Consider the following 16,033-nt stretch of genomic DNA (forward strand, 5'->3'; position numbering starts at 1 on the left):
TGCCGCGCACATGGGGGCAGGAGACTTTGAAAGGTGAGGCTGGGAAACGTTTATCTTTGAGTTACACGACATTTGCTGTCTGCAATTAATTTGGAAAAGACTTTTTGAATGCGTCTCTGTGAGACATGCAGGGATTTTGTAACCTGAGGCGCTGACGTAGATACTTTGAGAGAATTTATGCAAAGTAATGTTGAGCAGCTGTAGTCATATTTCTTTGTTATAATTACGCCCCCAGGTAGCAATGAAAATCAAAAGTACTTTAGAAATTATTGGAAAACTTGCCAACTTGAGTGGCAAACACCCAACCACCCCAACCCACACCCCAAGTTAAAATTAGAAATTGGAGGTCATTGCTCATTTCGCTTGCTTAGCCTAAAGTAAACCCACGGCTGGGCGCGCCGCACTTAATTACAAACAATATCGAGTGGGTGGGTGGGCGAGCAGCTAGGCAGGTCACATCTTTTTTCGATTAAAAAGTTTTGCGTGCGCACAAAAGTGAGAAATGAAAACTTGCGCTGGCAATTGTCAGGCATCCACTTAAACTCGACAGCGCCAATTCTAACGAGAGATTAACGAACGATTAACGCCATGACGTGGCTTTGTCTCTTGCACGTGCGCCCGCTTCCCAATCCCAAGTCTCAAGTAGAGACTCTGCCCACGGGGTTTATGTTTGTGGCTCACAGCTGTCGCGCGTTTGTTCGAAATTTATGTTTTGCAGGTGATTTGCCGCATAAAATTCCGCAAAAAGAAATTCATAAGGCAAGCGCCGTAAGCGTAAAATAACAAGCAGCCCGCAGTCAACCGCAATGCCAAAACGCCACAAAGTATGCAGCAGAAATTGTGACACTGCCAACGCGGCGGCGTATGCGTGCCGACAACACAAAAACTTTTTCATTTCTTTCTCTTATTTTTCATTTTTGAGTTGAGTTGAGTTGGTTTCAGTCACTGCCGCTACGCATAGTCCTAGTCATGGCCCCCAGCATAACCTCAATCTCGCCAGTTCGCTGCAAAGTTTGTCAGTTTTCAAACGTTTGTTGGCAGCAGCACCACCCACACCACACCCCAACCCCAACCCCACCACGACAACAATCACACCACATCCCGTTTGACTGCCATTTCAAATATTTTTGTCACATTTTCGGTCGCTCTCTCTGCATTTCTCGCAGCCTTTAACATTTACAAATTGTATCTTAGGGGCGTGTATCTTGTATCTGATTTTCTATGCGGTCTTCAAACTCCTACTACTGTTAATCTGTTAGATGCGTAGGGATTTGTTTGCTCTGCACTACCACAAAAAAAAATGTATAGAAAAGAGCAAATAAAATATCTATTTAAGTCTCCAAGCTGTCTTACAATTAGTTAAACAATCTTCTTTAGATGAAACATTATTTAAAAAAATATATAACATTAGTTGTTCATCAGGAATGTTTACTGTACTTTTGTAATATTTTGTTTGTCCCAGTTTAATTTTAGAAATGATTCATTGGCTATTGCTTGTTCCCTTTGCACTTGATTTAATATTTTTATTATATATTGTTTATATTTATTTTTATTGACAAAATCACGTTGTAGAAATTAGTTTTTAAATTTTGGACTTTCATCATCTAAATATTATATTTTATCAGTAAATTTTCTTTAAGTCGCAAAAGAATTGGACTCAAAAAAAGGTTGTTGCCAATATAAATCTAAAATATACATTCTATTTTTTTTTATTAAAAATATCACGTATCACGTTATAGCAATTGAATACAATATTTTGTATGAGAATACCATTCTTCATTTATTTATATTCAAAAAAATTTAATCCTAAAATAATTGTTGCTAATATTTATTTTAAATGTATATATTTTTTATAATATTATATATATTAAGTATGACAAATTGCTTCTTTCTGCAATACCATTGCCTATTCTTTATAAAGGCTTCAGCAATTTAACAAGCTGTTACAATTTTTATTTTATAAAAAATACAATTTGTGCTTACAATTTAAAATTGCAACAAATAAAAATATAAAATATGCAGGTATGTACATTTGATTATTAATATATTTCGCTGAAAATAGAATTCACTTTAATTATTTTTTGTATGTTTATTATGAAGCACGTGAATACAAATCGCAAAAAAAAATTTTAATTTAAATTTCTAGCGCTGAAAATAGCATAAGCGTTTTTTATTTTTTGTGGATTCAATTTTAAGCGTGTGACTTTTTTTCTAAATAAAATAATTTTTAAGCCAACTTTTCAAACGCTGCAATCACAGCCAATTTGTTTTTTAGCCAGCATGTGTGTTTGTTTTTTATCGCAAATTCCTTCATTTTGTCAACGTCTATTTTTTGTTGTGCTGTGTGTGTGAAAAATTGCGCTGGCTTTTGACCCGCAATTAAGATTGTTCCAGTCGGAGAGCATACGCAAATCGCCGCCAGATACAGCTCCAGTGACTGAAGCTCGGTTTCATTTGCTTGCTTATCAGCAGCTTAAGGCCGAGTGAATGTTTCCCGCATAAAAGTTTCGCTCGCGTATTTATTTTGTTCCCTTTTTTTCAGCTGCTGCTGCTGCTGCTGCTTGGGTTTATCTCTTGTCACATGTGTGTGCTAGCATAGGTGGGCGTTGGTACTGGCGAGGGGGGTGGCAGCTTCGTTTTTCATTTTTACAGTTCGCTTTGCAGCTGTTGATTTTTGATATATAGCACCCAATGGTGTTGTTGCTAGTATAGGACTCATTGTGCTTGTAGCATTTCAGTGCGTTTGACTTTTTGCGCGGCTTGATAAGTGCGCTTAAGTGTGTCAAGTGTTTGGGTCTATGGAGCGAGGGTGGTGCGTGGAGTTTCAGCAATCAGCAGCGGGCAGGAAATGTGCGTAGCTATGCGAGTTTTATTGCCGCAGGCAAGACAAGCTCTCAAAACAGATTGCTCCATCCCATCTCCTGCTCCTTCTCCGCTTCGTTCCGTTCCGTCTGAAGTGCTGACATTTGAAAAGTGTCGCAGCAAATGCTTGTAAATGATATGATAGAGTAATGATTGTAGCTTGTTCTGTTTGCGGCTCAAGGCGCAGCTCTTTGACTTATGGAGTTGCATAAATAAAACACATTTATTTAACGCTGCCTAACGAGAAAAGTTCGGGGTGCATTTTTCATTTTGAGCTTTTAAATAAATTATTTTTGAAAACCAATTGTAGCAGAAATTTTATTGCTGTGCATACATAATTTAAACAAAGCATAATTTCAAAATTTAAAGGCTTTAATATCAAGGTAGGATACACATCCACATTCGTCAAACTATCTAATAAATATTGATAAATATAAAATATATATATAAAATTGGAGAAAAACACAACACAATATCTGTCTAAAAATATATAGTCTGGTAAAATAGTATTTGACACTCTAGTACTCTATACTCTATTATTCGATAGTCTAGTACTTGATACTCTAGTTCGATATTCTTTGTAGTATTTGATACTCAAGTATTCGATACCCCCAAGGGTTTTCAAGTTTTCGAGCATTCGGTACGTTATTAAAATTATATTTAATTAATTTAACTCATTTTCAACACCTAAAACTACAAGATAGTGAAATTATACAAGATAAAAATATCCATATGTATGTAAATATTTTTTTAGTGGGGAATCCCCAATTAAAAGGAAACAATTTTTTACAGGGAAAAAATAAACCGAGCTATTTGATCTCAATAAAAAAAATTATTCACTCTTAAAGATACTTTCTAAATATTTATTCTGAAATTAAAACTTAAAATTTAATGCGTTTCTTATTATCTACCGATCTATTGCGAATTAATGAAACATTTTGTGGACAATCTTAAGTATTTGGCAAACAATTTATAGCAAAAAAAAAATTAAATTTTTTTCGACTTTCCAATTGGGTATCCCAAAATATTTTTAATCTTCTTCGATTATAAATATGGATACTAGTATGTTCTTTTCACTTCTTATCGAGTCTGAGCTCCAATATGTCATAGCAGAGGATATGAAAACAAAGTTTGTCTTTCTAATCAAAAGAATTTGATTTAAAACATACACATACTCATCTCCTAATTATTCTATGCCCACTTCTTTCCCCAGCGTTTTTGTATCAAATCAATTAATTAGTCAATTATAATTGTTGCTTTTCCTTGAAAAATCACCTACTAAAACACTTTGGAAAGCTCTCTCGGTGTTGCGCTCTCTGTTAAATAAGCAATTAGCCCATTAGTGTGCACATACGATAACGTATTCACTTCCGTTGTAAATGTGCCCATTAAAAAATCTATTTGGCCGAATGGTTGTTGGCAGCCTTAAAAGCTGCATCAAATTAATTGTAATTAAAAATTAAAATGAATTTAACATTAATTATGCAATTTGCTTTCATAATAATTAAAACAAATGTTTGGCTGACTGCCTGCCTGCCTGCCAGCCTGACAAACAAAATCCGGCACACAAATGAGCCAAACAATTTCACTCGTTCGCTGACTTACCCTCCCCCTTTCTCTCGCTTTTCTTATGCTGCTTCTCGTGTGTCGCATCAACCATGAAAATGATAACAAGCCAACGCGCAGCGCATTGGGGCTTGGCTTTATGGCAGGGGAATTGGAGCTGCGGGTTTGCCAGAGCTTTGAGCTCTAAAAAGGGTTGGGGATATGACAGTCGTTGTGTCGTTGTCATCTAATAAGTTTATTCGCAATTAGCTGCGTTTAAAATGCAAATGTTCTGACTGCTCGTGTGTGTGTGTGTGTGACAACAACAAAGCAAACAATGGCGCCAACAGTAATGAAATGGCAATAGCAAGAATATCAAATGAATATTTGACTAAACAAACACACAGGAATATTTTAAATTTAGCAACAGTTTTTATGCATTTTTTAAAACACAATAATTGAAAGAGAAATAAAGGCAGAAAAATATTGGAAGTGGCTAATTGTACTAACTAAATATTGATTGTTGGTATCCAGTTGAAACTTTCAATTAAACTAACTAATTTAATTACATTTTTAACGTGTTGTCTGTTTATATTTTTGATTTGCCAATTTGAAACTGTATTAAGGCTAATCCTTCCGTTAAAAATAAGAGACAATTAAAATTTGTTTAAAAATGATTTTTCAATAATTACAAACCATATTCAAATATACAATCAATTTATTTAGCTTTCAGTTTGATTTAATTTGGAGAATTAGGAGCCTTTGCATTGCTCATTTCTCAATTTACTTTAAATTTAAGTTAGCTCATTCCTTTGCTTAATCTTTGCTAAAACGTAGCATAATTATTTTTTATAAATTTAACACTGAACAATAAAAATAATATAAACATAAAGTTAAATTAAATTTTGAAAGCTGGCAAGGCGTTATATATTATTTAAATTTAAGCTTTTTACACTTTAAGGCCACTTTAAACAAGTAAAGAGCTTAATAAGTAGCTGTCGTGCCTTTAAATTTGTTCAAACATGCATTTAACTCATAAGAGCCAAACCCACAGCTAAACTTCTTTTCCAGTTGGCTGCCTGGACAAGCAATAAGGACGACAATAAATGTTTAAAGCTTCAGTTGATGCATCAGTCAGCACCTTTTTGCTATAACAATAAAACTATATTTACCCAACTAAATCATATGCAATGCATATCTGCACACAAGCGCTTCGAATTGCACTCAAAGTTGTGCCCAAGGCGGCAACAATGCCTGTAATCTGTAATCTACTTTACATCAGCAACTACTAGCATAAAATATTCCCTGTATTGTGCTTGCAACATGCAACAAACATGCATAACAATTGCAATTTGCATTTTGTTGCCATAACAATAGCTGGCAGCAATCTCTTAAGAGCTCAAAATAAAATAAAACTCTAACCGAATTTACACACAACGCAAATGCCTTAAAAAAATAAACAAATACGTTGTCATAAAAACAGCAACAAAATGAATGGCAAGTTGTTTAGTTGACAAGTTTAATATAAAAATAATTGTACCAAAAAATTTGTAGCTTATATTTGTAATTAAATGCAAGCAAAATAGTTTTTAAATTAAGTAATAATAGTTACTTAAATAATTTACTAATACACTTGTTTAGTTGTAAATTCAAGGGTATGCCGAAGGACTACAAAACAAATCTGTAGCTTGGCAGTTTTATTAAAGTGCATTGGCCATATGGAAAGCTTACATATGTCTGTGTGCGTGTGTGTGTGTGTTGCAAGCTGCATTTGTATATGTTTCTTAAACGTTGCACTTTGGCCAACAGTTTCATTTGACATTAGGGACTGCGACTGGGCAGCAGCAAGGACGTTAGTTCGATTGCTGTGCACATACAAATGGCAGGCACTGTAACTGTGTTAGTGTGTGAGTGTCGTTTTAGTGAAATTGCAGAAAATTGTTTTCCGTTTCGTTTCATTTGGTTGTTGCTGCTGCTGCTTCTTCTTCATTGACAATGTGCATGAAAAATTTATTGCAGCCAAAGCACAAAATTAACTGCATACAAAATGTTTAAGGCTGCCTTTCGGCCACGCCCACTCTGTGCCGCTTTATCGCATTTGCTGTTGACAATTGAAATAACAATTTTGCCTGTTACTGTTGCCCCCAGAGCTCAAAATTACCGCCTTGACTAGCTCTGGCAACTGGAAACTACAACTAGCATTGTTTCAATTGCTGCTGCCCAATCGATTTGCCAGCTGCAAAACATTTTGTAAACATTTCGTTAGTCCTGCTGGGCTCAAGTCTCTATGTGTGTGTGTGTGCCAATTTGGACTTTAATCAATTGCAATTGCATTCGTAGCTGCAAGTGAGAGTTAATGAAATGTAAAACTTGCATGCAAGCTACATCGTCTTTTGTCTGAATAAATTCTAAGAAAATTCTAAGCTGGCCCAGTTGAGCTTCATGCCGTAGGCTTACGTTTATATAAATTACATTGAAATTGAATAGTTAACTCTAATAAAAGTTTACAAGGCTGTAAATAGAAAATAAACATGAAAGAATTAGGCTGTGTAATTCTGTCAAGTTTTTGCGTACTAAATAAATAATTGCTTTGTTCTAAACTCAATTATTTTGCATAAGCAAATTTTAAAAATGATTTATGACTAAGTAATTTTGATCTATAGATTACAAATCAGTTTAAACATTTTTCTTATAGTTTTTAAATATTTTTCTGGTGTTTACTTAATGTTGCAAATGCTTTAAACATTTTTGTTTCTAGAATTCGATTAGGCGTGTATACTACAAATTAGAGAATTGTAGTTCAGGTTTATCAGTTGAAGGGATAAGCAATTGATTTGTTTTGCTAGTATAGGTACAAACATTTTGATTATTTACTTATAGTAGTCATTTCGGCTTTAGCGTTTTGTATTATTCAGAGTTTTATATAAACTAAATAACTGATTTACTAGTTCATGAATGAAAAATAGGTTAATCTTATGCTGAGCTAATATACATAATTTTAGTAGTCAGCTAGTTTTTAAGTGAGAAAAAAAATGATTCTAACTTAAATAAGAAAAAGATTTTATTATAACATTTCTTTAAAAAAAAAATTCTGTATATAATAAATGCATGCAAAATTGCAAATATTTTGAAAGTAAGTGATTGACTTTTAAAACAAATATTAAAAAGGTTAAAAGTATAAATGAAATATTGTTAATTAATGATTTAGCTAAACTATGTTGAATTTGAATTTATTTTCAATTATAAAACATCATTACAAAAAGAAAATATTAGAAACCAAATGTTTAATTCTTCAGACAAAAAGTTTGGATCGAGAACGTTAATAAAAATAGGTTATCGTAATCTTTTAATATATGATTTGATAAAATCTAGACAATTACGAATTTCCTCTCATTGTTATTTTTGACCATAGCTTATTTTTTTTGACATTAAGTTACTCAAATTTATGCTTTCTAGCACTGATTAGAAAGTGCTTCAAATTTAAAGAGCATCATCACCTTAATAGAAGCTTTTGGTCTCGAGGCCATCTATTGCTATTGATGTCATCACATTTATCTTACTCAAGGAACTGCCACTGATTACGCAACTCATTTGAAGGCAACTGTCAGACAGCTGACCTAGCTCATCAGTAAGGAGAGATAGGCAAACCAGAATTTCGACAAGGCTCTAAGGCTGTAAACCATTTAACCCTTGCCACAAATTCAATGCCACAAGCGACTTAAAAAGCAAGAAACAAAAATGTAAATAGGTTTCTACTTAACACGAAAACATAAACAGAGCCAAGCTAAGAGCAATTGATTGATTACGTCACCCTGCCAAAAACAACAACAAGAGCCCCAAAAATTTAATTAACATAAGCGGCTTTCGGACAAAAGAACGAGAGAGGGAGAGTGAGAGAGTGAGAGTGCTTGAGCGCTTTTAATTTGTATTTGCAAGCGATTAACAAATCAATCACAGTTAACCAATCTGGCTGACAACTCTGAGAATCCAAGAACTCTAAGCTGGAAACTATTCCAAGTCGAAACGCACTCAACTAACTATAAATCAGTCAAAGTCGGAGGCGCTGCTTGGAAGCTTTTCTGCAATTTGCAGCGTGTCTGTGAGAAATGATAACTGTGCGCAGTCAAGTGTTATCAGCTCCACTCACACTTGTGGCACGTGCCACACATGAAACGACCACGCCCCCTTCTCCCCCAACCGCCTGTGTAGCTGTGCAGACAAACAAGCATATAAATAATTGAAATGTTCCCACTGAACGGGGGCACTTTGGCAAAATTGCAGCACTTTTCAAGTGGTGCGACTAGGTGGTGCTTGGTGGTGGGTTAGTGGCCAGCTGACCTCTCTGGAGCCCATGAGCATTAAGTAATCAAACATTTGATTTTCATTTATCGTGTAATCAAGCGTAAAAACAGCTTCGTGACCAAAGTTACTCATCATCGTTCCAGCTCTTGTGACACCCAAGAAGTGTCTATGTGTGTGTGTGTGTGTGTGTGTGTGTGTGTGTGTGTGTGACTGCGACTGACGGCTGTCCACTTATGGCTGGTGTTGATGACATTACGACCATTTGATTGCTTCATTTTTTTTCTGCCACGTGCATCCATCAGTCGAGACGCTGCCCCGCTTTGTGGCATAAAAAATGTTTGACGATTTGTGTGCTGGGGCCCAACACGTTAGTTTGCCATTAATTGCGTGCGGCTCTCACTTAAATTGATGCTGCCTGGCTGTGCTTAGCTGTTTAGTCTGATGATTGCAGTTAGCGCTTATCGCCTGCGAGCAGAGCAGAGCAAACTTAATTTAAGCTCTATTTATTAGAGGCAATTATTCATTTAGCGAATTTAAGGCTTGAAACTTGAATTATTATTGAACTTCATATTTTGAATGTAGCTCATTCCGTTATTCACATGTTAAATTAAATAAAAATAACTGCTTTTATATTTGCATATTTACATTTTTTGCCTTTTTGCGCAAATTAATTATCAACTGATATATTAAACTGATATGCAAATTTTGAACTTTTTTAAACAATTTCATTTTTTTATATGGGAACTTGCTGTTGATTTACAAGAATGAGTTTCAAGCTTAAACAAAGAGAGCTTTTATATAACTGTATGACGTTCGTTCAATGCGATTGCTCTAGTTAGAAGAGCACTGAATGTCTTGGACATAACTGAATATAAGTGAAAGTTATCTCTAGAAATTGCAGTCTCAAGTCAAATCGTACAAGGCGCATATATCAAAGAGATTTTATTGTTTGGAATATTTAGTCATAAACAGTTATATAGCCATGTCCGTCTGCCCGCAAGTTGCAAGTTCTTCTATTTTTGAAGCAATTTGTTCACATTTTTTAAAAATTTGTTTGCTCCCCCCTCAAACGTAAATTCAGAAAAAAAAAAAAAAACGATTTACGCCCGCAAAAATATCGGAAAAAATCTTAAATAAATGGCATTGGTTTTTCATCTTTCTGAACGGTATCGTTAATTTCAGAACGATCGGATACATATATTAGCAATTAGTTACATTTTAAATCTCAATTTGCCCTAGTCAAAGTGTATTTAAAATTTGATTGAAGCCAACTTTGTTTAAACTGCAACTAAGAGAAAAATCTGTGTTTACTAAAACCAGCTTAAAGTTAATTTTGAATTGCTTTGTAATTGATTTAAAATTAAGTGGCACCCATAAGCTTGAAATAAAAATGGCAACAACGTAATTAAGGTATTAAGGTAATATAACTTGTCTAAGGTCAGGTCTTAACTCTGTATTAATTAATTAATAGCGTCAGTTAGTTGTAGAATGTATAAGAGAAATGTAGTTGAAACTAAAAACACTGGTGTGTATTACATGAATTTTTAGTACAACTCGTCTGTACTAACTGACAACTAACCCCGCCTAGGGTTAGGGTTAGCTTAAGTGACAACAACGCAGCTCAGCTCAGTTCCAGTTCGACACGCAGTGACATTGATACCGCTATTGACACTTGATGAGTGAGTGCTCCGGGCTCGGCGTTGACAATGTCGTTGATGTCGCTCTGACATGTTTACACTTGACTGACTTTCAAGTTCATTATTAAGCATGCGTATGCGCATAAGTAACTACGAGACGCGCTTAATGCTCAGCTTAGTTTATTTATGTTTTTATTACGGTAGAAAAAGTACAAAACCCACTTGGCTTAAACTAATATTTGGCACGGTCAAAGTGAATAATTCGTTGCGGCTCCTAAGGTCTGGACAGACGGCAGTTGTCAACGCGCGCATAACTTTCGCTATAAAACAGATCGCATATGGCGGCATTATTGTCGTAGCTCATCTCGGCCACTTTGAACTCCGGATTGATGGCAATTTTGAGTATATAAGAGCCGGCTGGCAGTTCCGTTATGTCCACCCACTGGCAGTCCAGATTGTAGAGATAGACATCGGAGCAGTTCACTGAGATGCCTACAAAAAAATTAATAAGCAGCCAATAGTATTAAGAAGAGTTTCAATACGTAAATTTAGAAAATAAAAATAATTCTATATATATGGCATACTAAAGAGTTAAAATAAAATTAAAATAGATCAAATAAAATCTTAATAAATAAATTCGATACTATAAAAATTATATAAGTATCTTTAAATGCTTTCTATACATACAAGTTACCTATTTCCATAAGAATCATTTTTGAAAAAGTATATTCTAATTACTTACTCATATAAAATGTTTACTTTCATATGAAAGATACCCTAGTAACAATTTGAATGGTTCCAAAAATTGATAAAATGGTATAAAAATAATGGTATAAAAAAATAAAAGTTGAAAATTCAAAACAATCAGCATCAACACTGGCTGAAATATATATATAGAGTCTTAAATTAGGCGCTAAACTCAAATTTAAAAAATATTAGAATTGTAAAAAATAAATAAAATATGCTGCATACAAATTTTGATTTTAATACACGCAAAATCAGCTCGAGGTCCAGGCCATGGTTATGACGTATTCCGTAGATAATAGTTTTTAAAAAAACATCTACCAGCTTTTATATACGTATATGCTCTCTTTAGATAAAAGAATAAACTCAACTGAGTTTTAAATTCATTTATTCTCTTTAAGTTGAGACTGAAAACAAAGAATTATTTGCTTTGCTTGCTTACCTTGATCACCGTAGTTGGCGCAGTTGTATTTCTTGGGCACTCCCGGCAGACAGTTGCTGTCCTCCAGGCAAAAGGATGCCTTGTGTCCTTGGGCCACTTTTCGTCCTTGTTGATCGTAAATGTCAAAGGTGGCAAAGACCTCCATGCTATGATAGTGCCTGTGAAATATAAATTGAAAATATAATGTGGGTAGATATGTGTTGGTGGTGCACCCTACATATGACACATGTGCCACTCCCACTGGCTTTTATCCTTAATGGGTCGAAAGTCGGCGTTTCCCGCATTGATGGCAGCTGCAGTGAACTTGAGCAAGCGACGCGTCTGATAGCGCCAGCTGGGATCGTCACGCTGTATCTGATACGCCTCATTGGAGACACAGTTCTCCTCCATGGCGCACTGCATCAGCAGCATGGGTCGATCCTCCAAGTGCGCTGTTTGCTCGATTTCATAAAAGTCCACAACCAAATCCGGCGAGCGATAATCACAAATGACAGCAGCCACATGCTGGCGATTTCCATGACAGCTGACAATGCCCTGCAGATGATCATGATGCAGACAATCCGCCAGCTCAGTTTCATTGCCATAGCACTCGCTGCCGCTGAGCATGGGACGCGAAACGTTTGCGCCACCAAAGTAGTCCGTTTGAAAAGCTTCGCGTGCATAGCCCAAATCCAGCTGACGGCAGACGACATTCGCCTCCAGCAGCGACCAGCCATCGGCGCAAATGCTGCCCCAGCGCTGACCATTCAGACGCACCTCAACGCGTCCCTCGCTGGCGTAGCGACCGCCTGCCAGACGCACATAAAGCCGCGAGCTGGGATGTATGGGATACTTGGGCAGCAGACGCGCATCGCTGTAAGCTATGGGCGGACGCACTAGATCCGCTGGTGGATAGCATATAACGCCAGCTGCCTCGCTGGGCTCGCAGTCGTTGATGCCCCAGCCCTCAAAGTGGCATTGGGTGAGCTCCAGCTCGTGACCTTCGCAGTACAAATTGTCCATCCAATAGCGACGCTTGGCAGGACCAAAGTAGCCGCTGTGTGTGTAACGTCGCAGTCCCAGAAATCCCAGCTGACGACAGACAATCTCGCCCTCCGATGCATCCCACTCATCATCGCACACCGCGCCCCATTTGTGATTATGCAGCACCTCAACGTTGCCTGCACCCAAACCGATCAATATTGCAATAAATTTTCTTTTTAAATAATTACCCTCATATTCCGCATCACCACCCACCAGGCGTATAGCGCCCTCTTCCTTATGCAGCGTCTTGCTATAGCGCCGCACCAGCTGCTGCTGCTCCTGTCGCGCATCCTGCAACGTTTGATGCAACACCGCCGCAGCCAAGTGGCAGCAGCAGCTTATTAGCAACAAGTAGCGCCACATTTCGTTTCAACGTGCGCACGAGAACTGAAGCTGAACACTGGCACAGCAAAGTTCACAAACGAAAAATTAAATCGCAAATGAAATCATTTAACTATGAACTTCAGGTGAGCTACTATATGCTGCTGCTTAATATCTGTTGCTTCTGTTGCGGTTCAGAAGCTCGCTCAAAGCTTCAAGCTGAACGCTCAACGCTCTGCCTGACGTCAGAGCCGAGAGACCAGCGACAAGGGCATTGATTGAGACAGACTAGCGACGAGCATATAAATCGCTTGGCTAACAAATTCAACTCATGTTCATCTCCATGTCTGTTTGTGTCTCAATGCATGCAACCATATTGCATGCTCAGCTAGCTGAGAAATCTAATGGCATTTGCAGTTGTTGAAGATGTTGTCATTCTCTCAGGCTGAGCGATCTGGATCGTATATAGAAGCGGATGTGCAGCTTGGCATGCAAACTTGTTAGAACTATTTATGCCTTGCAGCCAAAGTGAAAATTGTTATGCACAGAGAGAAATCAGAGACTCTTTTGACGCATTGAATTGACTCAGCATTAAAATAAAATTTGTTATGAATTAAAATACAGATTAGAAAATAATTAATGCATTCAGATGTGTAAATTCAATAAATTCTTTCGATTCATTTACTACTGAATGCATTTTTTTATATCTCTGTTAGTGAAAAAGTCTATAAAATAATTACGAAGTCTATTCAGATCCATTTAGAGTACATGATTAGCATCTTAGTTAAGTTCTCCAAAGACTAGAAAGCTCTTGAAAAACAAATTTGGAAGTCAGCTACTTCTTTAACTTGTTCACATATAAAAATATGTCTGTATGAGCGACAAGAACTTAGACATTATATGAGCTAGAGCAACCAAATCTCTTATATAGGTTATACGCCCTATTTCCAACAAAATTATATTTAAAACAAAATTTTACCTACACACTCTTTCAAAAACTGAAAGCAACAAGCATTTACGCTCACATAATTAGCATTAAAAATTAAAAAAAAAAACACACACACACAAGCTTTAAAATTTTCTCAACCGATACCAAAAATTTAAGAACGATTGCATAAAGCTAAGCCAGAATAAATATTTCTGGAACAATATTCTTCATTGCACTTTTTAGATAAATGGAAACAGTTAATGTATAAATTTATAAAATAGCTTCATATGAGAATAATAGTTGCACTAATAATTTAATCGCTAGGCTTTGCATTTTTATGAGAATATATTTTATTTAATAGACTTTTTCGCTCAGTGCAACTGTCAAACAAATAATTGCTGCTCTATAAACAATATTAAGAGGAAACAAACTAAAACTTGTTTATTATAGACATACAACTCGCACTATATCGTGCCTGCAATAACAAATAATAATAATAATATTCATACAGACATTCGCATAGCAACAATTATAAACTATTTCTCACACACACACACATGACGAACATTTAATGAGGCACGCCCCCACGTATTTGCTCAAGTTGCATGTTTCGACTCTCCGGACAGCCCAATGTGATTTTGCTATGACATTGCTAAAATATATGGAAATCTAAGCCATAATGCAGTGAGTGAGCAGCAGCAAATACAAAACGCATTGAGCAATATATAGTTAGAGCTATATTTGTTGCTTTTATTATTGTTGCTAAATACACATGCTCATCTCTATCTGCATAGCTGACAAACTCATCAAGGGAAACCCATTATATTTGGCATGCAGCCATTCGAAACGCCACAACAGCAACAACAACAACAAACATGCAACATTGAGAGCTGAACTTGACACTGAAACAAATGCGATTTAAACAGGAAAATAAAACACGTGGTAATGGCGTTTGCCAGTTGCATGCATATCGCTTAGCTTGTATGTGTGTGTGTGTTTGTGGGCGGGTGGGTGTGCACTCATTAGTAAATGTGCCAGACATAATCGTAATTGGAAATCTAACCAGATTAGGTCAGCGACAGACAGAGACAGAGCATGATTTGTAATAGATGCGAAAAGAAACAAAAAGTAGCAAGTCAAACATCATTTAAAATATTCCAACTTATAGATACCCCATAAATATTTCGAAGTAAACAAGAATTATGATTTAGAGTAGTAGAAAGTTAGAAATTAAAAAAAATGTTCAAATAACATATTTTTGTACCCAGTAACAGAATAAACTTTTACTACCCTTTTCCTTTTTTGTTTAATGCATTTCAATTCTGATTCTAATTCATATCAATAATAATAAGAAATTTACCCGAACCTTATTGAAAATTTGTATTGTAACTGTAAAAATTGTAACAAAATAAAAATTAGTTTGCAATGTATTTTAAGTAAATCCATTTTAACTATATTTTTCATTTATGTATGTATTTATATTAATTATTTATATTTTTCAGAATTCTTAATTCTTATGCATGATATTGGAATCAATAAGCTCAGAGCTAATTCGTGTTCTTTCCAGGGTATACATAAATAAACAAAATCCATTGAAGCATAACCAAAAAAAAACAACTCCCAACAGCCGCTGAATAGATTTTCAAGATCAATGGGTTGCTACATTTGGCCTAAGCACAAACAAACGTATTATATTCATAGAAAAAAAAAGTTTACATAAGCGCACACGCAGTTGGAAAATTGATTGATTTAGAAGCTCTATTTGACTTTATTAATTACGCGTACTAACCTATTTATGTGGCATAATCGAAGAGCATGTAGCATGGCTGAAAGTTTCATGAGCAACATCCCAACACACGCACTGGCAATAAATATTGACCATACTGAATTAATTGGATAAACGTTTTATGATATTGAATTATGTTGTATTGGGGTCAGACTGTAGGCAACTTTTGCCACGTCGGAAATTCCCACACAATTTTACGACAGCGTAAATTCCAGAGACACAGGCGTTAAGCACAAGGACAACCTAATCCTTGCCAGTTGCGCGCTGGACAGCGTCATGCACAAAGGTAATAAAATTCGATATAAAATCGTGTAATAAAATCATTACTGGCCTTTGCTCTCTCTCTCTCTCGCTCTCGCTCTCAAACTGGCTTAGCAGCGCCCAGAGGCAAAAGCAAAACGCGCGGGCGGCGGACACAGGATATGACCCAGTCCAAATGCCCC

General features: G+C 36.1%; 1 protein-coding gene across 1 annotated transcript; it reads right to left on the reverse strand.

Moving 5' to 3' along the window:
• Positions 1-10,521: 10,521 nt before the first annotated feature.
• On the reverse strand, positions 10,522-12,977 carry LOC108595324 (lysyl oxidase homolog 3B). Its single transcript, XM_017980543.1, has 4 exons — positions 12,744-12,977; positions 11,750-12,692; positions 11,533-11,690; positions 10,522-10,838 (listed from the first exon to the last, which is right to left on the reverse strand). Exons 1-4 carry the CDS (start codon positions 12,916-12,918, stop codon positions 10,621-10,623), a joined length of 1,494 nt encoding a protein of 497 aa, XP_017836032.1. The 5' UTR covers positions 12,919-12,977; the 3' UTR covers positions 10,522-10,620.
• Positions 12,978-16,033: the final 3,056 nt, after the last annotated feature.

The sequence above is a fragment of the Drosophila busckii genome, chromosome 2R, assembly GCF_011750605.1.
Source record: "Drosophila busckii strain San Diego stock center, stock number 13000-0081.31 chromosome 2R, ASM1175060v1, whole genome shotgun sequence".
NCBI classification, from domain to species: Eukaryota; Metazoa; Arthropoda; class Insecta; order Diptera; family Drosophilidae; genus Drosophila; species Drosophila busckii.

What these genes read in the sequence shown, in the direction of transcription:
- LOC108595324 (XM_017980543.1), bottom strand. Translation starts at nt 12,918, where the DNA reads ATGTGGCGCTACTTGTTGCTAATAAGCTGCTGCTGCCACTTGGCTGCG. An exon ending in GAGTGGCACATGTGTCATAT is followed by an intron (nt 11,691 to 11,749) that starts GTAGGGTGCACC and finishes TATATTTCACAG; the next exon opens with GCACTATCATAGCATGGAGG. An exon ending in CGCCAACTACGGTGATCAAG is followed by an intron (nt 10,839 to 11,532) that starts GTAAGCAAGCAA and finishes ATTTTTTTGTAG; the next exon opens with GCATCTCAGTGAACTGCTCC.